Source organism: Amblyraja radiata, chromosome 32 (assembly GCF_010909765.2).
Source record: "Amblyraja radiata isolate CabotCenter1 chromosome 32, sAmbRad1.1.pri, whole genome shotgun sequence".
Classification (NCBI taxonomy): Eukaryota; Metazoa; Chordata; class Chondrichthyes; order Rajiformes; family Rajidae; genus Amblyraja; species Amblyraja radiata.
In genome coordinates this window covers 21,932,060-21,957,768 of record NC_045987.1, presented here as the reverse complement: position 1 = coordinate 21,957,768, position 25,709 = coordinate 21,932,060, and the positions used below count along the sequence as shown (strand labels likewise).

At 44.7% G+C, this 25,709-nt stretch overlaps 1 protein-coding gene across 1 annotated transcript; it reads right to left on the bottom strand.

Moving 5' to 3' along the window:
* Positions 1 to 4,640: 4,640 nt before the first annotated feature.
* On the bottom strand, positions 4,641 to 20,895 carry wdr38 (WD repeat domain 38). Its single transcript, XM_033049429.1, has 9 exons — positions 20,827 to 20,895; positions 16,287 to 16,407; positions 14,485 to 14,635; positions 13,333 to 13,454; positions 11,508 to 11,605; positions 10,748 to 10,828; positions 9,745 to 9,864; positions 7,936 to 8,085; positions 4,641 to 4,724 (listed from the first exon to the last, which is right to left on the bottom strand). Exons 1-9 carry the CDS (start codon positions 20,893 to 20,895, stop codon positions 4,641 to 4,643), a joined length of 996 nt encoding a protein of 331 aa, XP_032905320.1.
* Between the last annotated feature and the right edge of the window lie 4,814 nt (positions 20,896 to 25,709).

Sequence of the window (25,709 nt, the reverse complement as noted above, 5' to 3'; positions counted from 1 at the left end):
TACCCACTCATTGGGTTAACTTCCTATGGATTCCAGAGCCAGCACATCTTTCCTCAGATATGGGGCCCAAATTTGCTCACAGTCCTCCAAATGTGGCATGACCAGTGTCCTAGAGCCTCAGCATTACATCCTGTTTTTGTATTCCAGTCCCCGGATGTCAAAGGGAAGATTGATTATTTTGGCAGGTGGTAAACTCTCCACTCCAGAGTTACTTTTCTGGATTAGCTGTGACGGTTGCCAGACAGATAGCTTTTGACACCTAAATAAGCTATTGTGCAGAACACATAAATAATTAGGCTGCTTTTTGATTTGTTAAAATAAGTTTGGATTTTGTCTTAACTAGTCAACTTACTGGATATTATACTGTCAGGAAGAAAGAATCGTGTTGCAATTCACTGCCGAAAATCACTATAAACAATTTACATTTTAGAAATTTAAAATACCTATAAATAGTAATTTTCTTAAATCAGCAAGAACGGAATGGGATTTCAATTTTCAGATATACCTGGATATTTTAAATTGATGTAAATGGGTTTTGTGGAGGATATTGAGAGCAATGAAATCGTGTGTAGCTTTGAGCTCACTTTTTTCAATGGTGAGTGCTTGTTTCTTGCTGATTAATCCTTTTGTTCAAAATGATCAGCAGTTGACCTTTGTGGTCAGTAATTTAAATGTATTCAGTACAAGGAATATATTTAGACAAGCAGGCATTTATTCAATTATATATTGGTAAAGCAATGCTAAATTATACCTTTGTGTAATGCCACTATTCTGTATGTCTACATGACTGGTTCATTAGCATCCCACGGCTCTGCTGGCCTTTGATATTGGCCATGTGGCCAGACCTGTGGAAATTTGCTCCAATTACTGTCCAAACTCCAGTCCAAGGAAGATGACAATGAACAATGAAATATGGAGTAGTGATGATCATTGTGTGAAGGCTTTATTCCTGAAAAGTTATCAGTCCCCTCTAACTGGCCAAATTCCAGTGCAGGTTTATTAGATTGTACTTCTCACATTCACAACTACTTGTGTTATTCCTGTCAAGACTTGGGGTTTCATTTAGCTCGGCATTTACTTATAACCTCCTCTCCTGTACATTACAGCAACCATTTGCACAGGCTAAGAATTGCTTAACGTAACACGTCTACAAATCTGAGCAAAGTCTTAACTAACCTCAATTGAGGCATATGGGAGGGTCCCAACGATACTGTGGAAAATATGCATGTGCGAGAAGGCAGTTCAGTGTATTTTGCCCAATTTAATCGCACGTTTCCTGCGACTGTTCCATTTTTTACGTCACCCATTTCTCTTAACAAGAATAATGTCTAGTTTTATCAGCTTTTCACACATTGTACTCCAGATCAAAACACTCGTCGTTTCTGTTGAAACGTTTTTCCCAAATGCTTGTGTTTTTAACGAATCATGTTATATAGAATTTCCTTCTTTCTGACCTTACTGTTCCACAGAATTGTACAAAATAATTCGTACTGCCTTGTTCCCACCAGAACATAAATAGCCCTATGATCCCCTGGGAACATTGGCTGGGGTATAAGTGGAAGCAGGAGGAAGCCCTTGGCTGCTTGTGTCTGCACCATTGAGTTAGATCATGGCTAATATTTACTGACCTGTTAACCTTTGATTTATTTTGAAGACGCTAAATTTCTCTTGCGTATACTTAATTGAGCCTTCATAGCACTCTTTAGTGATAATTTAATTCTAAGAGGCAATTACTTAGGACATTACTTAGTAATGAGTGGCTGGCTTATTATTTTTTCTGTGACCCTGCTTCTCAACACCCCATGCAGAGAAATGTTGATTCAACAGTTAATCTGTCAAAACACCGTGAATCTTGTATGTTGATATGATCACCTTTTCTTGTAAACCAAAAAGAATAGACCCAATCTGCTTAATCTCTAAACACAATCCCGCCATCTCAGGATTCAATTTTAATTTTTAATTTTAGAGACAGCATGGAAACAGGCCCTTTGGCCCACTGAGTCCAGGCAAACCACCAATCACCCACTAGTTCTTCATCTGGTTCAGTCCGGTGAACTTTGTTGCATTCCTTCTGTCCCAGGTGTATCTTGCGTAGAAGGGTCAGACCTGTGTGCAGTCTTCCACCTTCAGTCACATCAGGCCCTGTAACATTTCAATTGGTCACTTTACTCTTGCACTGAAAACCTGCAATAAAGCCAACACAGTTTGCTCTCTGAATTGCTTTCTGCGCTTCCACCTTAATGTTACAGCTTGTGCATAAAGTCAAGATCCTTTTGAGAAATGGAACACTTTGCAATTCATAAAATGCTCTTCCTGTGTTTTCTACTGAAGCAAATGACCTTTATTTTCATAAATCCACTGCCCATTCACCAACTCACTCAGGTTCTCTATACCCTCTGAGGTTATGTGGGTACTGTTCACAATATACTAGCACCTATATGTGTACCATCAGATAAACCTCTGAGACACACCAGACTGCATACTGGAGTGCGGAGGAAAAAACTGCTGGGGGAGCTCAGTGGGTCAGGCAGCATATGGGAGTAAAATGGTTAGTCGATATTTTGAGTCCAGATCCTTCATCTGTACTGAAAAGGTGGAGGGGAGACGGCCAGTATAGAGAGGTGAAGGGGAATGGGGCATGTATGGAGACAACTAACGTGGTTGGAGGTAACCAGGGATTGTGGGTGATGGGAAAGGAAAGTGATGTATGGGATCAAACGCAGAGGTGGGGTGGGCAGATGAGACCTGATGGAAGGAGTGCATGGGCCAATTAGCCAGTGGATTTGGGGTGGGAGAAGTGACTGGTTAAGAGCAACCAGTTTGTGGAAAAGAAGAAGATACAGTATGTGTTAGAGAATCTGGGTGGAAAGCAAACTCAGTGTTTGTGCCATCGTGTTATAGACTACCAAGGGGGAATATGAGATGTTCCTCCAGTTGGCGTTTAGCCTCCCCCAGACAGTGGTGCAGGCCGAGGACATAGGTCAGAGTGGGAGTGGGGGGTGGAATTGAAATGGCTGGCAACCAGAAGCTCCAGGTGGCCATGGGTGACAGAATAAGTGCTCAGCAAAATGGTCACTTGTCTGCTCTTGCCCCACATTCTCCGCTGCTTCAATCCAGAGGAAGGTTCCCGACCTGAAATGTCACCTGCCCATTTCCCCCCACAGATGCTGCCTGACCTGCTGAGTACATCCGGAACTCTGGTTTCTTGCATCCGATAAATGTCAGCACACCTCCCCTGCTGAGCAAACATATATGTAACAAATCATTACTGCAGCAAGAAGTTTATTTTGTTGCTGAACTATTTATCCTAACATGGGTAGGGGACCCATATGGTGACTTTCAAACACAGCATAAAACCCAGTAGCACTTGGTGTATATTGATGGTGCCAGTGGAAAGGAGTAAGCTGAAAGAAGCTATTTATGGTGCTCAAGAACATCCCTTTCCCCTCCAGGCAACTAACATTTTTAATAGCTTGTTTACAGTAGTGGAGCAGCTGGTAGCGATGCTGCCTGATAGCACCAGACACCTGGGTTCGATCCTGGTCTCGAGGTGCTGTCTGCTTGGAGTTCGCTCATTCTTCCTGTGACTGGGTCACCTCACAAATTACAGAGATATGCAGGTATGTAGGTAATTAGCCTCTAAATTGTCCCTTGTGTGCAAGGAGTGGATGAGAAAATGGGATGACATAAAACTTGTGTAAATGGGTGATCAATGGACTTGGTGGGCCAATGGGCCTGTTTCCATTCAGTATCACTAAACTTATCGGGGAGAGCTGTTTACATTTAGAGTGAACAAATGCACCCCCTGCACTGATCCCTGCAGCATCCCACTTGTCACAGACTCCCGCTGTTTGGGGGGGTGGGGAGAAGAAAGGAGAAAGGAAGAGGAGGAGGATGAGCCCGAGGGCTGAGAAGGGGAGACAGCAAGGGCTAACGGAAATTGGAGAAGTCGATGTTTTTGCCGCTAGGGTGCAAACTGCCCAAGATGGAAGATGACAACTGGTACATCATCATAGTGGCCTATTCCAAAGCTTGTGGGTTTTTTGATCCAGCGAAATTATTATCTCCCAACCCCATTAATTTCTCTGCTAGTTTATATTCTAATGTTAATTTCTTTCAACTCATTCAGTTTAGACCCGTTGTGAAAGAATACTCCTCTGCCCAATTACATCGTCTGATCTGGCTAATAGTGATTTGGTTGAGCATCATTCGGAAAAGCAGCACCACTGTTCAACGGCATGGAGCAACCTCAGTCCTGCACAGAGTCGTCAGCTTAGTAGAGCATGTGCTTGCCTTACCTCCACAAAACACAAAAAAAAAGAGCATCACAGATGATGGGATTAAACAGCAACCAAAAATTGCAAAGATTTGACAACAGCGAGTATGTGTCGGGAATCTTTCTAGGTTCCATTTGCTGTTTTTCATCGGTAAAATCCACAATTCCCATGAGGTAAGATTACTTCCTCCCCCAAGATAGTATAGTTTTGCACTTAAAATTGAACCATTTTGTAACACTTTAATTCTGATGCCCACTTTATCTTGATCCAGTGTTGAAGTGGAGCAGCTTGGGTAAATCTTAAAATACTCTTAAAGCTTTGAAATATTGACTGATAGGTTTGATGATAGATCCATTATCTTTGTTATTGAGTCTCTTCAGTGGTTCCTGCAACCAGAAGCGTCTCAAAAGAAGAAAATTGGCAGTTGCTGACATTTTCCAACACCCCCTAGAGAAAGATAAAACAAGCATTAAAAATGTGTGCAGTATTCAAAACACATGAAATGGGATGGTGGTGAGGAAAGCAAGAATTATGAAGTAACATGCATTCCAATTAATAATCATTTTTTATTTTTTAAAGTTTACCAAAGAAGCATTATTTTATTTCTGACTGGACCGTATCTATATCTCAGAATGGTATATACATTTTTCAAGTCTCCCCTCAACCTCTGACGTTCCAGAGAAAACAATGCCAGTTTATCCAACCTCCTCGTGTAGCTGACCTCCTTTGCACCCTCGCTAAAGCCTCCTCATCCTTCCTGTCATGGGGTGCTTGAACTGCACACACTACTCCAAATGCGACCTATCCAAAGTCTTATGAAGCTGCATTATGACTTTCATGACATGACATACTCAATGCCCCTATCAATGAAGGCAAGCACACTATACGCCGCCTTTACCACCCTATCCAATTGCACTGCCATCTTCTATCAGCTATGAAGTTGGACTCTAAGATCCCTCTGCATATCTCCCTTAAATTCAACCTCCCAAAGTGCAACACCTCACACATGCTTGGATTCAAGTCCATCTCTGCCTATTTCTGCAGCTGATCGATATCCCACAGTATCTTCTGACAGCCTTCCTCACTGTCTACAATTCCTCTAATTTTGTTGTCTGTAAATTTACTCACCAACCCATCGAGTGTGGCAGCCTCACCAGCCGTTGTCAGTCCTTTCACCCTTTTTTGCTATTTTTAGTATGTCAAAAAGTTTGTTTTAAAGGTATCTTAGTCTTTTTTATGTGGGGGGTGGAGGGAGGGAATAGGGAGAAACCGTTTCCCAGTCACTTACCTGGACGGAGATGCGTCTTTTCTCCGAGTCGCATCTTCCCCCCCCCCCCCCCCCCCCCTCGCGGCCTACCAACTGGATTGGTGCGGCCTTTCCTGCCGGAGACCGGCCAGAGCTTCAGCAACGGCGCAGCACTGAATTCCATCATGGTGCTGGACGATGCCTTACCGGGGATCGCCTGTGTTGGAGCTCCGGAGTGTTGGGCCAGCTTAGTAACACTGTGGTTGCGGAGCTTCTAGCCGCAGGCGGCGCTGACTTTAATATCACGGAGTCTGAAGATCTTCTGCCGAGGGTCGCCAGTGTTGAATCCCTGCCCAGCTCGGCCTGTGGACTTTGGGAGCCGTGGTCTCCAGGAGGGAGCGGCCGATTCGGGAACTCCAAGGATCATCCCGGCGAGAGGGCCTGGACATCGGGCTGTCCGTAGCGGCGACTGCGGAGGCTCAAAGGCCCCGACCACGGGTGAACAAAGAGGAAGATGACTGAACTTTATTGCCTTCCCTCACAGTGGGAAATGTTGATTCCGTTGTGTGGGGATGTTCATGTTAAATCCTATCGTGTGTTGTGTTCTTTTTATTCGTATGGCTGTATGGTAACTCAAATCTCACTGTATCAATTGGTGCATGTGACAATAAATGTAACTTGAACTTGAATCTATATCCCATTTACGTCCACGTCATTTATATAAACCACGAACGGCACAGATCCCTGCAGAACTCTACTGGTCACAGACCTCCGGACAGATGGCACAATGGGCTAAGTGTTCGGCTGGCGACCGGAAGGTAGCCGGTTCGAATCCCGCTTGGAGTGCATTCTGTCGTTGTGTCCTTGCCTGTGTGTGAATGTGTGTGAGTGATTGGTGGTGGTCGGAGGGGCCGTAGGCACAGATTGGCAGCCACGCTTCCGTCAGTCTGCCCCAGGGTAGCTGTGGCTACAGAAGTAGCTTACCACCACCGAGTGTGACTGAGGAGTGAATGAATAATGCGATGTAAAGTGCCTTGAGTATTAGAAAGGCGCTATATAAATCCCATCCATTATTATTATTAAAAGATCTTCCTTCCAACAGAATCCTCTCTCTTCAATGAATGAGCTAGTTCTGAAACCATACGACCAAATCATCATGAATCCCATGTATCTTAATCTTCTGGATCTGCCATCTTGAATCAGTACAGGCCATGGGCTAAAAGTAGCAGTTCATTCCGGCTGAGTGGCTTTGTTGGCCATTCTGAGCGCAGTTTAGAGTTGACTACAATACATTGGAGCCACGTAAAGGGCAGACCAATTAAGGACAGCAAATCTCCTTCCCAGATAGAGATCAGCGAATGGGTTTTAATTTATAGTTGGAATCACCAAATTGTGGATTTTAATTCTTTATCTGGCAGAGTGAGAACTGACTGAAGACCTGCTTCAGGTAGTTCCTTACTGAGTGTAATTTAGTCATAGAGCTATGCAGCAGAGAAACAGGCCCTTCGGCCCTAGTCGTCCATGCAACCATGTTGTCTAACTAAACTAGTCCCACTTGTCTGACCTGGCCTGTATTATTCCAAACCCTTCACATTCATGTACCTAACCAAGTGTCTTCTAAGTGTTGTCATTGTATCTGCCTACCTTTTCCTCTGGCAGCTTGCCCTCTGGCTATCCACTGCCCTCTTGTGTGGAAAATGTCGCTCAGATCCTTTTAAAATCTACCCTCTCACTATAAACGTATGCCTTTAGACTCTTAGATCCCCTCCTCTGGAGAAAAGACGGTAGCTATTCACCTTATCTATGCCCCTCACGATTTTATAAACCTCTCGGCTTGCTACGGTTCAGCAACAAAAAAAAAGAATCAGCCTTTCCAGCCACTTTATAATGCAAACCCTCCAGACCCAGTTAAACATTTGTAAATCTCTGCACCCTTTCCAGTTTAATGACATACTTCCTACAGCAGGGCAACCAGAACTATACACAGTACTCCAAATGTGGCCTTACCATTATCTAGCAGTGTGACGTCCCATCCCCTGTACTCAATACCCTGACTGATGAAGGCAATTGTGCCAAATACCTTCTTCACCACTCTGTAACTTGTGTTGCCACCTTTCATGGAACTTTGTATCCCTGGGTCTCTAATCTACAATGCTTTGCCTCCAGCACACTCACATTGGAATGCTGGGAAGTGAACTGTGCTATTTAATAGAAACAGAACAATCAGAATCATTCTCACTATTGCTCCTAATTTTACAAAAGCAAATCCTGGGGTGAATTACCTCAAGGGTTCTCTTACATTCTCCATCTTCGCAATCCCACAAACGAACCTGTGAGAATAGGTGAGGATAAATCAAGCCTGGCTGATGACACACCAAGCAGTCAAGTTTCAAATAAGTTGCTCTCACATACTGTTCCATCTTCTGCTGCCGTCATAAGTAGAATTGCATCAATTGAGAATGAGAGGGCCTGGATGTGGCCACTGTGCTTGTCCAGGAGAAAGATCAGGGTCCCATTCCTTGAATCCCACACGCGGACAGTCTTATCCCAGGAACCTGAAGCCTATGAAACGGTACATCAGATGGAAATGGTTTTGATACTGCAGCATTAAAAAAAAATTCTAACTCCCCCTCTTGATGTTGAGTGGTCCACCACATTGGCAGTGGTCCACCAATAAACCCAGTGCATTACCCCATTCTGAAGAAGTGTCTCACCCGAAACGTCACCTATTCTGTCTACAGATGCTGACTTTCTCTAGCACTTTCTGTTTTATTCAAGATTCCAGCATCTGTAGTTCCTTGTGTGACCCTTTGGATTGTTGCTTTCCACTGGTGCTTAAGAATTTGCTTCCTGACTTAAGACTGCAGGAGAAGTAGTTAAATTGACTATAGTTGGGCACCTGATACTCGTCTGAAGAAGGATCCCAACCCGTAACATTGCCCGTCTATTCCCTCCACAGATGCTGCAGACCCACTGTGTTCTTCCAGCACTTTATATTTTGCATTTGCATAACTGAGGTGTCCTGGACCCAGCACATTGATGCAATCATAAAGAAAGCCCATCAAAGCCTCTCCTTCCTTTGAAGATAGTGGAAATTCACAATGTCAAGGAATAATCACTTAAACTTCTACAGGTATACAGCAGAGAGCATATTGACTGGTTGCACCTTGGCCTGGCTGGGCAACTTGAATGCCCAGGAATGAGGGATGGAGATTGCAGAGAGTGCTAGACACTAACCTTCCCAACATTGAAGGGATCTATAGCAAACGCTGCCTCAAAAAAAAAAAGTAGTTATGACCATCAAAGAACCATACTGCCCTAGTCACCTTCTCATTTCACTCTTACAATCAGGAAAATTCTACAAGAGTCAGAAAGCTGACCACCAGGTTCAAGAATAGCATTATCTCAACCATCACCAGACTCTTGAATACTAAGCTCAACTGGACTGTCTTTGGTTGCACTGAAGACCTTGTTTTTTTGGGGGGTTTTGCACCAGTATTGTGGTTACCTATTGATTTTTTGTTTATTATCTGTTTGCGTTATAACATGGCAGGCCTGTTCTGCTGCTGCAAGTAAGAATTGCATTGTTCCATTCTCGGTAGTTATTACAATTAAAGATTGCCTAGCTCAGTGTAGGATCACTGAACTGGCAATGATTTGCCGTGTCCAGAAGTAGTGTTTTAAAACTTTTATTCAAGCATGATGGTTATATTGAATCAAAGCAAAGTATTACAGTATATGCAGACCTTAACTAAACACTGAACATGATGAACAAAACTAAGAAACTATGGAATTAGAACTAAAGGCTGAAGACTAAACATGACTTGAGACAAAAGACAAGGGACATTCAACTAACACCTTTCACACAGAAAAACAGGCTTCCTTATCTATTTTGGGTCATTAACGTATACCAAGCAGCCTCGCATTAAGAAGGGATCCTTGTTCACAATTCTGCCAAGGTATATCAGTTGCTCGCACCTTGAGCTCGCAGCTGCTCTTTGTCACTGTGTTTAGCAGACATGTTCTCAAGCAGTTAATGGACATTTTTAATAAACTAACCCCATCAGTTGTCTGCAAGCCCCAACAGTTAGCGTTGGCCCGAACGCTGCTACTTTGCATTGTTAATTGCCCCAACACAATTTGGCCTCAGCTGTTGTACGTTATGCTCTTTTGATTTCTTCTAATGCCCCCGTTTCCATTCAGTTGCACTGTTCATCTTACCAGCATCCCGATGCTAGAAAAGGCCACACAGCTCACGTTGCCCTTGTGACCATGCAGAATAGTCCGCCACGTGCTGTCTAGGCCCCAGATGATCACCTTAAAATCCCAGGATCCAGTGGCCTGTATAAGAAGAACAATCATTTACTCAGAAGATAGACACAAAATGCTGGAGTAACTCAGTGGGATAAGCATCATCTCTGGAGAGAAGGAATGGATGACTTTTCGGGTCGAGACCTTACTCAGACGCCTTCTTCAACACTGAAAAACTGGGCCTGGCCCAGTTTATGGCAAAAGCAGTTGTTGGTGAAACCATCTACTGCCAAAGAGATTGGATTGCTTCCTAACAAATATGCTGCAGTCTTCCAGGTCTGATGTGGTGGGATGCTATTTCTTTTGTTTGATTTTCTGCTAATTCTTCGTGTTCCTGAGGCATGGAAAGCTTTGTCATGGTGAGAAAAGGTGATTAGCCCATTGGGTGATGCACAATTCTTTCCGTACTTGGACTCCTGCTGTAGTCACTGGAGATAAAGCAGAGTGAACGCTTCTGCTCATTTTCACGAGTACCACTATGTCCATCTCCTTAAATCATCATTCTTTTCTCATGGGCATCTGTCTCTTTGACCGAGCTTCAACCCACCACCACCTCTTTTGCAACCTTCCCCTCCCAAGTACAATCAGTCTGAAGAAGGGTCCCGATCCAAAACGTCACCTGTCCAATTCCTCCACAGATGCTACCTGACCCACTGAGTTCCTCCAGCAGTTTGTGTTTTACTCAAGCATTAACACAATTTGCTTATATCCTGTTCCGGACCCCAGTTCTGCATTCACTTCTGTTCTCTTTCTATTTTAAAATTCTGCGCTGTATCTCTAAACTAAAGATGCCCAGGCACCAATGTTTAAAATGACTTGCGCTTCCACAAAGTTAAAAGATGCTTAAAATAAGGTAAATATAAGCCAGCTGCAGTGGGTATAATTGGAAAAGGACTGAAGGAGGTCAGCTTACCAAATATTCATCATTGTATGAAAAGGCACAGGTTCCAATGACGTTCTCGTGACCTAAGAATTTCCTCATGAGTTGACCCAGCTGCTTAACGAGAAAACTTTAATTACATCAGCCACCTCCATTGACTGGTGCAGAGCCAGTGAAATATTAACCCCCGTAATTAGTTATTAAACAATCTAACTCATTCATCAGAAATGGCAATTCAAATTATCCACAATTATCACTGTAACATCACTGTGCTCCCTGGGTTGATACAGCAATCAAAATCGTAGGCTTAAGGATTTAGAAAGAAAATTGAATTGCATAATTCAATTTCTAAAAAGCCACGGAGGGAAGATACTAGGATCCTACTTGAAATGAATAAAATATTGTCTGAATTGATCACCTTAAATCCCTATGTATAAAGATTTTGAAGTAGGACAGGTTTAGAGGGATATGGGTCAAACGCGGGCAAATGAGACATGTGCAGGGAGTGGATGAGAAAGTGGGATAACATAGAACCAGTGTGAATGAGTGACCGATGATTGGCGTAGACTCTGTTGGCCGAAGGGTCTGTTTCCATGCTGTATCTTTCAACCAATCAGGCTACCAACATCTACAATGACAGCAAGCTACCAGAGCTTATTGGAAGCATTACCACAAATGATTGTGTCACCAAGGCAAGGCAACCAGCAGACTAGGGTGGCAAGGATACTTGGCAGGAAATTTGGGGTGATACTGGTACAGGACAAGGGGATCTATTTGTAAATGCTCCACTAACCTTTGGATCCCACAGGATAATGACGCGATCCCAGCCTGCAGATGCCAGCAACTTCGAATTGTGGCTGAAGCCCACAGTCTCCACAGACCTGCTGTGCCCTGTGATTCAGAACAACACAGCTTATTGAACCTAATCACCGAATGTTTTAACAAGACAATATAGTTTTAAAAAATGTGATCTTCCCTGCTGTGCTAAATGCTGAATCGGCACTAAAATCAGGTCAGTTTACATAATTGGATTCTACATTGACATTCAGTTTGGAAAAAAATCTTTCAATTTTGATTTATTGTGTCTTAAAATATTAGAGACAGTTCGATTCCAATTCCCAATATCAATGTTTATCCAAGATCTCTAGCACGTGATATCTAAAGTGCTAGAGAAGTGCGGGGAGTCGAGCAGCATCTCTGGAGAACATGGAGAGGTGATATTTCAGGTCAGGACAATTTTTTTTAAGACTGCTGCCAAACCTGCTGCATTACTCCAGCACTTTATGTCTTTTTTTGTAAACCAGCATCTGCAGTTACTTGCATCTCCTGATATCTATCTGATTTTCCCCCACCGCAAACCTTCATTGGCAACTTATTATTCATAATTGTGGACAGGACCCCAAACACTTGTACAGGTGAAACACCAGATGCCTGCTTGCACATTGATTGAAGCATCTTGAAGGGACTAGACAAGGTACATGTAGTGAAAATGTTTCCTCTAGGAAGAATTTAGAGCTAAAAAAGAAGGGGGTCACCCACGTAAGGTAGAAATGTGACAAAATCCATTTGCTCAGAGGGCCGTGAGTCTTTGCAAAGCTTCCCCTGAGAGTAGTGTAGACAGAATGGTTGCATTGTTTTAAGGCAGAGGTAAAGAGGGTGAAATGTTATGGGACAAGTGGAAATGGGGAGTTGAGGTCATCATGAGATTAGCCAAGGTACTAAATGGTAGAACAGGTTTGAGGGGTGGTGTGGCCTACTCCTGTTCCTAATCTTTGCGTTCAATCACAACGCCCCTCCCTCCTCCCCAACGGTAGTGAAACAGAATATTCCACCATCTTCCAGTGACGTCAGGGGGAGGGCCTCATTTCAAAAAAGCAGCTCCCCAACCATTACCTTTTCACTGCTTGAGGTCGACTCAACATCGACTCCTCGGCTCCGCCCCGCACTTGGTCTAGTGTCAACTAAATAGTGCACTAACAAATTGAACCGTAAAAAGTCTTGACGAACAAATGTTAAACATTTCATTAAGCGGAGAGAAGTCAAAAACGTCAACCTTAACTCGGCACTCCTGTCTACTCCCAGACTTTTAACCAGTAATCTTCTCCATCCATTTCTGTACAATTTCAATGGAACAAACATTTCCTATTTCCCTGGGATGAAGGAAGCAGAGGGGTGTCATGATAGAAGTCTGTAAAATTATGTGAGGCGTCGATAGGGTAGAGAGCTAGAGTTTGTTTTTCATCACAGTGCCTAAAACTAGAGGCCATAGGTTTAAGGTGAGAGGAAGGAGATTTAAGGGAGATCTGAGGGGTATTATTTTCACAAAAAGTAGTTGGTATCTGGTATGAAGTACCAGAAGAAGTAGTGGAGTAATGACATTTAAGAGGTATCTGGACAGGTACTTGAGTAAGCAGGGCAAAGTAGTCTGATAGTAGCGGAGAAGATTCAGTTTTTGAATCTGTTGGTACATGCTTTCAAGCTTTTGTATCTTTTGTATAATCTGCCTGAGAGGAGAGAGGAGAAGAGGGAACGATTGTGGTGTGAGTGATTCTTGATTATTTTGGCTGCTTTCCTGAGGCAACATGAGATGTAGCTGGTGTCGATGGTGGGGCGGTTACTTTGTGTGATGGGCTGGGCTACACTCACTAAACTCAACACGGCAATTTTGTTGAGTTCTTGGGCAAAGCTGTTCCCAAACCAAGCTGTGATGTCACACAATAGTATGCTTTCGATGGCGCATCTATGGAAGTAGATAATAATCGCTGGAGACATGCTGAACTTCCTTGGTCTTTTGTGAAAGGAGAGGCATTAGTGTACCTTCTTGCTAGTAGCTCTGTTGTGGTTGGCCCAGGACAGATTATTGGTGATAAATAAGTTCAAAAGTCATAGGAGAAGATTTAGACCATGCAGCCCATCGAATCTACTCTGCCATTCAATTATGGCTGATCTATCTATCTTTCTCTCTCTCTGCGTTCTACCCATAACCCTTGACACCCTTATGCCCCTGTCCCACTTAGGAAACCTGAACGGAAACCTCTGGAGACTTTGCGTCCCACCCAAGGTTTCCGTACGGTTGCCGGCGGTTGCAGGTAGTGGAAGCAGGTAGGGAGACTGGCAAAAACCTCCGGGAACCGCACGGAAACCTTGGGTGTGGCGCAAAGTCTCCAGAGGTTTCCGCTCAGGTTTCCTAAGTGGGTAACTAATCAAGAATCTGTCAATCTCCGCCTTAAAAATACCCAATGACATGACCTCCACAGCCTTCTATGGCAGTGAATTACACAGATTCACCACCCACTGATGAAATAAATTCTGCCTCAACTCTTTTCTAAGGTGTGTCCTAATATTCTGATAAATCTGGGGCAGAAAATGAGCCCCATGGGGGGGAAAGGAGGCAGGGAGTGATTTTAATATTTGATGACAGGCATAGTCAGCACTTCAATCAACGTCAGTTTCCAACATGCCAGTTGGAGCATTGTTAATACAGCAAGGTCCTAACACCAGCCCTTGGCCTTTGTCCCCAACACTTCTCCCTCGAGCATCCCCTGATCAAAGGCAGTGAGGCAGAACAGTCAAGTTGCATCAAATCGAGTTTATTGTCATGTGCAGGTACAATGGAAAACTTGCACTAGCTTGAGGGGGTCACATAGACTCGGACAAACAAACAAAACCATAAATTATACATTATGTAAATGATACACAAATCACGCATACATTCCATAAGGCAGTGAAAAGGTAAAGTATGTGCAAAATAACGAGCTTTTTAGGCTCGCTGAGGTTGCCTACCTTTGAGCACGTGCAGGCAAGTGGCCTTGTCAGTGTTCCACACCCTCACAGTGTAATCTGTCGACCCGCTGGCAAAGAGCTTGGCGTCACCGGAGAACACACAAACCTTCACTGGGCCTGTGTGGAGCACAAAGAGCACTCAGAATGATGCTGTGTTGTCCCCCTGTGTGGCCGCACACTGACAATCAACGGCAGGGGTGTCGACAGTCTGTTACAACTGCAGCCACAGATTCAGCAATCCCACTCTCACGGCAACACCATCACTGGCCATCTGCCCCGGAGTCACTGTCAATGGCTCCACCTGCCTCATGACGCAAGCGGTTTTATACAGGATCATGTTGTTTATGTCTGTTTTTGAAATGTCTTTGGAACAATTTGATCTCCTCTGACCATCTGGAAACCCTGTGTTCATGGAGAATGTGTTGACATCTGAAGTGATCAAGTATGAGGTGCTGCACTTTGGGAAGTCAAATGCAAGGGGAAAATATACAGTCAAATGGCAGGATTCTTAATATCTTGGGGTTCGCAGCTCCCAAAAAGTGGCAACACAAGTAGATGGACAAAAATGCAGTTCCTTCTTAAGCGCAAGTAGATAGATTGGCAAAGAAGGTGTATTGTATGCTTGCCTTCATCAGTTGGGGCATTAAGTGTACGAGTAATGTTGCAGCTTTCTAAAACTATGGTAAGGCCCCATTTGGAGTATTGTGTTCAGTTCTGATCGCCTCAGCACAGGAAGGATGGGGAGGCTTTGGAGAGGGTGCAGAAGAGGTTTACCAGTATGCTGCTTGGATTAGAAGGTATTAGATATAAGGAGAGGTTAGAAAAACATGAACTGTTTTCTCTGGAGTGTCAGACCCGATAGAAGATTTTGAAATTATGGGAAGCATAGATAAGGTAGACAATCAGAATTTTTTCCCCCGATGGAAATGTCAAAAACTAGAGGGCATAGCTTTAAGGTGTAAAGGAGATGTGCAGGACAAGTTTTATGCACAGAGAGTGGTAAGTGAGAGGAACACATTGCCAGGGGTGGTGGTGGAGGCAGATATGATAGTGGTACTTAAATTTGTTTTTACCTAGGCACATGGATATGTATGGAATGGGGGAATATGGATCATGTATAGGCAGAAGGGATTAGTATCATCTGGCATCATGCTCGGCAGAGACATTGTGGGCCGAAGGGCCTGTTCCTGCACTGTACTGTTCTATGTTCTATATTTAATATTCCCCTGCCCGCCTCACCACTCCTCTCTATTGAGGCAAGCTTCCTGAGATACAGGATTAAACTGGACACACAGGCAGCGACCCAGTTGGCAAAGTACAAAATAAATCCAATAACAGACCCTTTTAAAATTAGTGCGACCAAGTCTGCTGTTAAATAACAAGTCCATGGCTTCCTTAAAGTGGCTACATATATCGTGGCAAAGAAGGTGAATGGTATCTTCAATGGTCGCGGCATTGTGTGTAGTTATGCTGCAATTTGGGAAGTCAAATGCAAGGGGAAAAAAGACAATTAATGGCAAGACTCTTAACAGCATTGTTGAACATAGGGATCTTGGGGTCCAGGTCCAGAGCACCCTGAGAGAAGCATCACAGGAAGATAGATTGGAACAGAAGGCGTATGGTATGCTTGCCTTCGTCGTTCCTGGCATTCTGTATAACAGCCAGGAAGTCATGTTGCAGCTTTGTGGGACTTTTGAAGGGCCTGTTCCTGTACCATACGGTTCATATGTTCTAAATATTCAAGGCATGTAGACAAGCAGGTGCAAGATGCCACCTGCTTACCTCTTACCTTTGTGGCCTTTTGCTTTAGTTAGACGTTTTCCAGACCAAATATCCCAGGTGCAGATGTTACAGTCGTCAGCTCCTGTTATTAGGAAGTATCCATCATGAGAGAAGGCACAATGATTCACCTGCACAAATCAAACAAGTCAAAGCAAGTTCAGCCATCATTTGTTCACTGGGCATTTAATCATAGTGGATTTCCAAACATGGAGAGACATTTGTTGTCATTTATCTTATGATGTTCTGTGGGTTTAGTGTTTAAGGCGTAGGAAGTTTGGCATGTCCCTAGCAACTCTCATCAACATCTACACATGAGCCGTAGAAAGCATTTTATTGGGATGCATCACAGCATGGTTTAGGAACAGATCCATTCAAGACCACAAGAAATTGCAGGGGATTGTGGACACAACCCAGACCATCACACAAACCAACCTCCCTTCCATTGACTCCATTTATACTGCACACTGCCCCGGCAAGGCCAGCAGCCTAATCATGGACGAGTCATACCCTGGCCACTCCCTCTTCTCTCTCCCATCGAGCAAAAGGTATAGAAGTGTGAAAACGCACACCTCCAGATTCATGGACAGATTCTTCCCAGCTGTTATCAGGCAACTTAACCATCCTACCACAATTAGAGAGCAGCCCTGAACTCCAATCCACTTCATTGGATACCCTTTGACTATCTTTGATCAGACTTTACTGGCTTTATCTTGCACTAAACCTCATTCACGTTATTCCCTTTATCTTGTATTCGTACACTGTGAAAGGCTCGATTGTAATAATGTATTGTCTTTCCACAGAGTGGATAGCACACAACAAAAGCTTTTCACTGTACCTCGGTACACGTGACAAACTAAACCAAACTGGATAAATAGCAGGGAAACAGGCCCTTCGGCCCATTGAGTCTATGCCTGCTATCCATTCATACAAGTTTAATGTTATCCCACTTAAAGAAGGAGACCACTGATGTACACGGTACTCCAGATTTGGTCTCACCAATGCCCTTTGATATTGGAGCATGACCTCCTTACTTTTGTACTCAATTCCGCGACCAATAAAGAATAACATTCTACAAACAAACAACTGTCGATGCTTGTTTACAAAAATAGATTCAATGTGCTGGAGTAACTCAGCTGCTCATGCAACATCTTTGGAGAACATGGATAGGTGACATTTCAGACTGATCTGAATAATAACATTCTGTTCACTTTCCAAACTACATGCTGTACCTGCACGCTAGCCTTTTTTCGGTCTCGCCACTTAGTTAATATGTTTCTTTTTCATTGCTCCTGCCAAGATGTGCAGGCAAATTAGATTGAGACACAAATGAGATTGAGACACCAGGAACTTCAGATGCTGGAATTTTGAGTAAAACACAAAGTGCTTAAGTAACTCAGCTGGTCAGGTAGGACATGGATAGGCAACGTTTCAGGTCAGGACCCTTCTTTGGACTGTGTAGGAAAGAACTGCAGCTGCTGGTTTAAATCGAAGGTAGACACAAAATGTTGGAGTAACTCAGCAGGATAGGCAACATCTCTGGAGAGAAGGAATGGGTGACATTTTGAGTGGAGACCCTTCTTCAGACTAATTAGAGTAGGGGGGGGGGAGAAAGCTGGAAATAAGGTGGGGTGGGATAAAGCCTGGTAAGTGATGATAGGTGGATGCAGGTGAAGGGAGTCTGATTGGCAGATCGATGGAGTAAGGCTTGAGATGAAAAGGACATAAAAGGGCATCAGATTAGGAGAGAAGAGTGAAATGTAGAGCCAGACGGAGAGATCAAGGTGGAAGGAAAGAGCTGGGATAGGTGAAGGGGATGGGATAGTGGGAGAAATGGGTGTGGACAGGAAAGAGAGGGGATGTTTTACCCTAAGAGCAGAGAATTCAATATTCATAAGGTAGGGTTGTAAACAACACCTCATAATCCGCTTGGATAGCTCACAGCCCCACGGTATGAACATCGAATTCTCCAATTTTAGGTAACATCCCCACCCCCACCATTTCCCCTCCCCTCTCCTGTGCTTCACCCAATAATAGTAAACAATAAATCAGTTTAAATCTGAAATAATAGTAATTATAATACTCTGAGGAAAATCGTTGCTTGATAAGTAAGGGGTGAAAGGTTATCGCGGGTAGGCAGGAATGCAGGGTTGAGTGTTGAGTCAGTTCAGCAACGTTTTTGTTGAATGGCCTAAGCATCTCCCTCCTGGTTTGAATTCTTGCTTGTACATTTGTGGACATTGTTGGCAATTCTAGCATTGATTGGCCTCTCCTAATTGTGGTTAGGAGTCAGCATGTTGGTGGGTCTGGAGCCTGCTGCAGGCCAGACAGTAAATCCCCTTCCCCAGGGGAGATCAGTGAACTGGATGAGCTGTCCACACTCTTATTAATGCTTGTATTCAAATTCAAGGCCATGTTGTACTGAGATGAGTTTATATTAATGCTTGTATTTAAATTCTGTCTCTGAATCAAAGGTCCAGAGCTGTGGTTACTGATCCTGTTATAACTATCATACCTAGCAGTTTGTAAGAGGTATTTACCAAGACTCTATGAGAAGCAATCCTTCAATTCCTTCCTCTATTTAGGGCGGCATAGCTGGTACAGCTGCTGTCTCATAGCGCCAGTGACCTGGGCTTGATCCTGACCTCGGGCATTGACTGCGTGGAGTTTGCACGCTCTCCGTGCAACAACATGGATCTCCACTGGGTGCTCTGGTTTTCTCCCACATCCCAAAGGTGTGCATGCTTGTTGATTAATTGGCCTCTGTAGATCGCCCCTAGTGCGTAGGGAGTGGATGAGAAAGTGGGATAACATAGAACTAGTGAGTGATACAATAGTGGCATTTGAGAGACTTTTGGATAGGCACATGGATATGCAAGGAACAAAGAGATATGGCTTATGTGCAGGCAGATAGTGTTGGTTTTCGCATCATGTTCAGCACAGACATTGTGGGCTGTTCCTGTGCAGTACTGTTCTATGTTCTAGTGTGTACAGGTAATCCATGTCAGCTGTAGGGTGTGTCTCCTTGCTGTATGATTCAACGATTCTCACTACATTCACCTTCTCCTGTTGTTGAAACAAGTAGTTTCTTGTTGAATTTAGCAGCGCGTACCAATGTCAACTAACTATTCACCATCTCGGTAACAAATTGGTTTTGGCACCACCCAGGTGCTGGAAATTGTTAGCAGCTAAGTAGGAGATGCGGTAATGAAGATAAGAGTCTGAAAGGACTGCTTTCACCAGGAAAGCCAAGAGAAACTTTCTTGGAGATGGGCAATAACGCAGGGGGCTGGAATACATTCTTTGGGGAAGTCTATTTTCTTTGGTCTATCAGTCTTAAGAAAACATTTAAAAGTAGTTAGAAATAAAATAAAATGAATTGCGGGGATGGATCGTGAGGGTTGGGTATCTGTCCTGCAGGCTACAAAAACTGTCATATCATCGTAGTCATAAAGCTGTACAGCATGGAAACAGGTCATTCGGCACATCTTACCCATTCCAACCCAGTTGGTATTCTGGGCTTCTCCCATTTGCCTCCCATTTGGCTCATTTCCCTCTGAATACTTTCAGTCCAAATAACTGCCAAAATGTCTTCTGAAAGTAGTAATCGTATCCAATTCTATAATTCCTCTGGCAGTTCATTCAAAATACAGGCTATCCTCTGAGTAAAAAAGTTGCCCCTCTTACCTGAATCCTCAGTCATGGGGAAAAAGACTTTGAGCTTAACCCTGCCCCTTGTGATCTTGCACACCTCAATAAGTTCACCCTCAACCTCGTAGGCTCCAAAGATAAAAGTCCCGGCCCATCCTATAACTCAAGCCTCTTATGCACCTTTTCCCAATTAATGACATAAATGACATACAGCCTTGCCCTTTCAGACGCTGAGAATTGTTAGTATTATCCACTGTAAACTGTGATCTTTTATGTTTTCTCCAATGTGGAACACAATACCTGACTTTACTCTGACATTGCGGCTTCCTGTCAGTGTGAGGTGAGGTGTTATAGAATAGAATAGAATACGTGTTTGGGGCAGAGTTCATGCACCAAACGTAATGAGGCTGCCAGAAGCTAGGGGAGCTACACATGAGGAAGGGTCACTTGAAGACCATGCATTTGAGGGATTGAGAGACGGGTAAGCAGACAAAAACCTTTTCCCACGATGGAAATGTCAAAGACTAGAGAGCATAACTTTAAGGTGAGAGGGGCAAAGTTTAAAGGAGATGTGCGGGATTTTTTACACAGATCCATATTGAATGCGTGGATCCTCTGCTTGGGGAAGTCTGAGAAGCAGACATGACAGTGGTGTTTAAGAGGCTTTTAGATAGGTACGTGGATACGCGGGGAATGGAGAGATGTGGATTACGTGCAGACAGGAGATTAGTTTAGTCTTGCATTATGGTCAGTACCGGAATTGTGGGCTGAAGGGGCTGTTCCTGTGCTGCACTGTTGTATGTTCTCGCCAGTTACAGAGTATTTCTGGTAAGGACTGTCGACCATGCAGTGATTATCGTGAAGTATAAGGCTAACAGTTGGCTAGATCTGCTACCTACCTGAGCTCTGTGAGAGATGAAATGTTTCTCAGAAACATAATTGAAGTCTGTAGCTATTTTCCTCCACATTATCCGTTAGTGCAGCAGAGCTTAATTGTCTCAGATGGCAAGGAAGAGTTTGCAGGTTCCTGGCTGGCTATATGCGTCCACGTACCTGCTGTACAAAGAGTTATTCTTTAGCAGAGAATGGAGAGTGGAGTGACCCAGTGGCGCAGCGGGTAGAGCTGCTGCCTCACAGCGCCAGAGACCTGGATTCGAATCTGTGTGATGTTTGCATGTTCTCCCTGTGACTGCGTGTGTTTCCTCCAGGTGCTCTGGTTTCCTCCCACATCCCGTGGATGTGCGGGTTTGTAGGTTAATTGGCCCTGTGTGAATTGCCTTTCGTGTGTAGGGAGTTGATGAGAAAGTGGGATAACATAGAACTAATATGAATGAGTAATCAATGGTCAGCGTGGACCCGGTGCGTGGAAAGGCTTGTTTCCATACTGTGTCCCACAAACTAAAATGCAGCATGGTGGCGCAGAGTTGCTGCTTTACAGCGCCAGAGACCCGGGATCGATCCTGAGTACGGGTACTGTGTCTCTCTGGAGTTTGTACATTCTCCTTGTGACCTGCATGGGTTTTCTCCGGGATTTCTCCCACACTCTAAAGACGTATAGGTTTGTAGGCTAATTGGCTTGGGGAAATTGTACATTTTTCATAGTGTGTGCAGGATTGTGTTAATGTGCTCTGGTTTCCTTCCACGTCCCAAAGGCCTGCTGGTCGGCTGGGGTTAATTGGCTGCTGTAAATTACTCCTAGTGTGCAGATGAATGGTAGAATCTGGGGGAATGTAGAGAGAATACAATTGGGTGAGCATGAATGGATGTTAAATGGTCAGTGCAGATCAGATCAGAATGGCCTGTTTTTGGGGTATATGACTCTTTGCGGAGCTCTGCTCCTGGAGCCCAGTAGACAACATCACTCTCAGTGCACCTAATGTTATTCTTCTTATACTTATAAAGGTTATGTAATTGAAGTTGCATTACCTGTCTCTTCATAGCATTATTGGAGGGGCTGGGCTTTATGTAAAATTATCAATGCTGATTATGATATCACAAGTGATGGTGATGAGACAATGTCATGAAAAGTCACTGGGACTTTGCACTTTTTAATTGCCCTTCAGAAGGTGGTGGTGAGCTCCCCTCTTGAACTGCGGGAATCCTTCTGATAGAGTCATAGAGGTGTGCTGCATGGATACTGGCCCTTCAGCCCAACTTGTCTAGGCTGAACAATTGGCCATTCTGGGCTAATCCCATTTATATCTGACCCCAGAGCCCACTAAATCCTTCCTATCTGTATGTCTGTCCATATGTCTTTTGAAAGTCGTAGTTGTGTCCACTTTTATATCTTCCTCTGGCAGCTCATTCCAGGTACAGTCCACCCTCTGGATGAAATTGTCGCCCCTGACATCCCTCTTAAATCTTTTCCCTCTCACGGTAAGCCTATGCCCTCTAGGTTTAGAATCCTCTACCCTGGGGGAAACACACTGTGAGCATTCATTTTATCCATGCCCCTCGTGATCTTGTACACTTCAATGAGATCACCCTTCAGCCTCCTACACTCCAAAGCAAAAAGCCCCTGCCCATCCAACCTTTCCCTATATCTCAAGCCCAGTGATATCCTGGTAAATCTCTTCTGCACCCTTTCAACCCTCACCCTAAACACCAGCGTTCCACAGGGCTGTGTGCTGAGCCCCCTCCTCTACTCCCTCTTCACCTACGACTGCACACCTGTACATGGTACTAACATCATCATCAAGTATGCAGATGATACAACGGTGATTGGCCTCATCAGCAACAATGATGAGTCGGCCTACAGGGAGGAGGTCCAGCTCCTAGCAGCATGGTGCGCTGACAACAACCTGGCCCTTAACTCCAAGAAGTCCAAGGAACTCATTGTAGACTTCAGAAAGTCTAGGGGCAGCACGCACACCCCCATCCACATTAACGGGACGGAGGTGGAACGTGTTTCCAGCTTCAGGTTCCTGGGGGTCAACATCTCCGATGACCTCTCCTGGACCCACAATACCTCAACTCTGGTCAAGAAGGCTCACCAGTGTCTCTTCTTCATGAGGAGACTGAAGAAGGTCCATCTGTCTCCTCAGATTCTGGTGAACTTCTACCGCTGCACCATCGAGAGCATCCTTACCAACTGTATCACAGTATGGTATGGCAACTGCTCTGACTCCTACTGGAAAGCACTGCAGAGGGTGGTGAAAATTGCCCAACGCATCACCGGTTGCTCACTCCCCTCCATTGAGTCTGTCCAAAGCAAGCGTTGTCTGAGGAGGGCGCTCAGCATCGTCAAGGACTGCTCTCACCCCAGCCACAGTCTGTTTACCCTCCTACCATCCGGGAGGCGCTACATGTTTCTCCGTTGCCGGGCCAGCAGGTCCAGGAACAACTTCTTCCCTGCGGCTGTTACACTACTCAACACTGTACCTCGGTGACTGCCAATCACCCCCCCCCCCGGACACTCCTCCCACCAGGAAAAAAATAATTGCACTACTATGACTGCACGTAAATATATTTATTTATTGCTCATAATCTATGTCGCTCTTCTAGGGAGATGCTAACTGCATTTCGTTGTCTCTGTACTATACACTGCACAATGGCAATAAAGTTTGAATCTGAATCTGAATCTTTCCAACTTAATGACATCCTTCCTAGAGCTGGGCAACCAGAACTGCACACTGTGCTCCAAGTGTGGTCTCACCAACTGCGTATACAGCTGCATCATGATGTCCCATCTTTTGTACTCCAAACACTTCCTAATGAAGTTAAGCATGCCAAACGCCTTCTTCACCCCACTGCCCACTTGACTCACCACGTTCAGGGAACCACACACCTGTACTACCAGATCTCTGTGTTCTGCAAACACTCTCCAATGCTCCACCATTTACAATAGAAGTCCTGCCCTGGTTTGGCCCAGCAAAGTGCAACACCACACACATGTCACAGTTACATTTCATTTGCCTTTCCTTGGCCCACCTTCCCAACTGATGTAGATCTCGAGTAATAAACTTGGATATCCTTCCTCACTGCCCACTATACCACCAATTTTGATGCAATCGGCAAATTTACGAACATTGTCATCCTAATTGTCAATGTAGATCACAAACAGCAGTGGACCCAGCACTGATCCTTGGGACACTCCACTGGTCACAGGCCTTCAATCAGAAAAACAAACCATCCACAATGACGTCCTGACTCCCTCCTCCAAGCCAATGTTGAATCCAATTAACTAACCCGCCCTGGATTGCATGCGAGTTAACCTTCCAGACCAGCTCACCATGTGGGACCATGTCAAAGGCTTTGCTAAAGTTCATGTAGATATAGCCCAATGGCCTGTCATTGTCAATCCTCTTGGTGACTGACCTCTTCACAAACTATCATACTTGTGAGACGTGATTTCCCTGGCGCAGAGCCCCAGTGAGTTGTCGGGCAGGGAGTGTCAGAGTTTAGAGGCAGCAGTGATGGTGGTAGAGTTGCAGGTCAGGGCTATGAGTCTTGGTGGGGAAGCTGTGGTTGGTGGTGGCGTTCCCGTCCATCTTCCCAACGAACTTGTCGGGGTTGTATGTCGGGATGGCTCGGGTGGTGCTGTTGGGGGAAGTAGGTGAGTAACTACAATATGTTTGTAGACAGTACACACTGCAGCCACTGGTGTCAGGGGAGTGAATGAGGAGGAGGATGGATGAGCTGACAGTCGGCCCGGCTGCTTTGGCCTGGACAGTGTCGAGCTTCTTGAGTTGCTTTAGAACTGTGCGCATCCAGGCCATTGGAGAGGGCCCCCTCACCCTCCTGACTCATGTCTGTTGGGAAGCAGGACGCCCAACATCACTCGACATGGATAGCCTGATGTCCAGCACCTCCTGCTGGCAGCGCTGAAGAGGACAGGACAACAGGAGGATGGAGGTGGAAGGTTTACAGAGCAACAGTCTCGGACACAGGTAAACCACTGCTCAGCGTTAGGGGAACATGAATTCAAAGTCATATTATTTTATGAATCATAGATTCATGGCCCAACTAGTCCATGCCAACCAAAATACCCCATCCCACCTGCCTGCGTTTGGCCCAAAACCCTCTAAACCTTTCCTATCCATGTACCTGTCCAAGTGTCTTTTAAATGCTGTTATTGTACCAGCCTCAACTGCCTCCTCTGGCAGCTTGTTCCATAAACCCACTACCCTCTGAGCAAAAAATTTTAAACCGGCCGCGACTAAAAATAGGTTGCAGTTTTAAAAATCGGTAATTTTTTAGTCGAAGCCGGTTGCGATGCTAGTTGAAGGTGATTGCCGGAGGTTGCAGGTAGTGGAAGGTCTTACCTTCCACTACCTGCAACCTCTGGCAACCTCCGGCAACCACCTTCAACTAGCATCGCAACCGGCTTCGACTAAAAAATTACCGATTTTTAAAACGGCAAACTATTTTTAGTCTCGGCCGGTTTAAAATTTTTTGAAATAATCGCCGGAACATAGAAGAAGCGGAAACTACTTTTGACCATTAGGGAGACTGACAAAAACCTCCGGGAACCGCACGGAAACCTTGGGTGGGGCGCAAAGTTTCCAGAGGTTTCCGTTCAGGTTTCCTAAGTGGGACAGGGGCATAAGGATCTTGTATGTTTCACCAAATCTCCTCTCATTGATCTCTCCAGTGGCTAACAGCCAAGGTTGCCCAGCTTTTCCCTCACAAAGCAAGCCAAGTAAACCTCCTCTGAACTGCTCATAATGGATGAATGTCCTTCCTTACATTAGGAGACCAAATCTGCACACAATCTGCCCAATACCCTGCATAGCTGCAGCACAGTCTCCTTTCAATAACTTTGTTAGCTTATCAGTTGCTG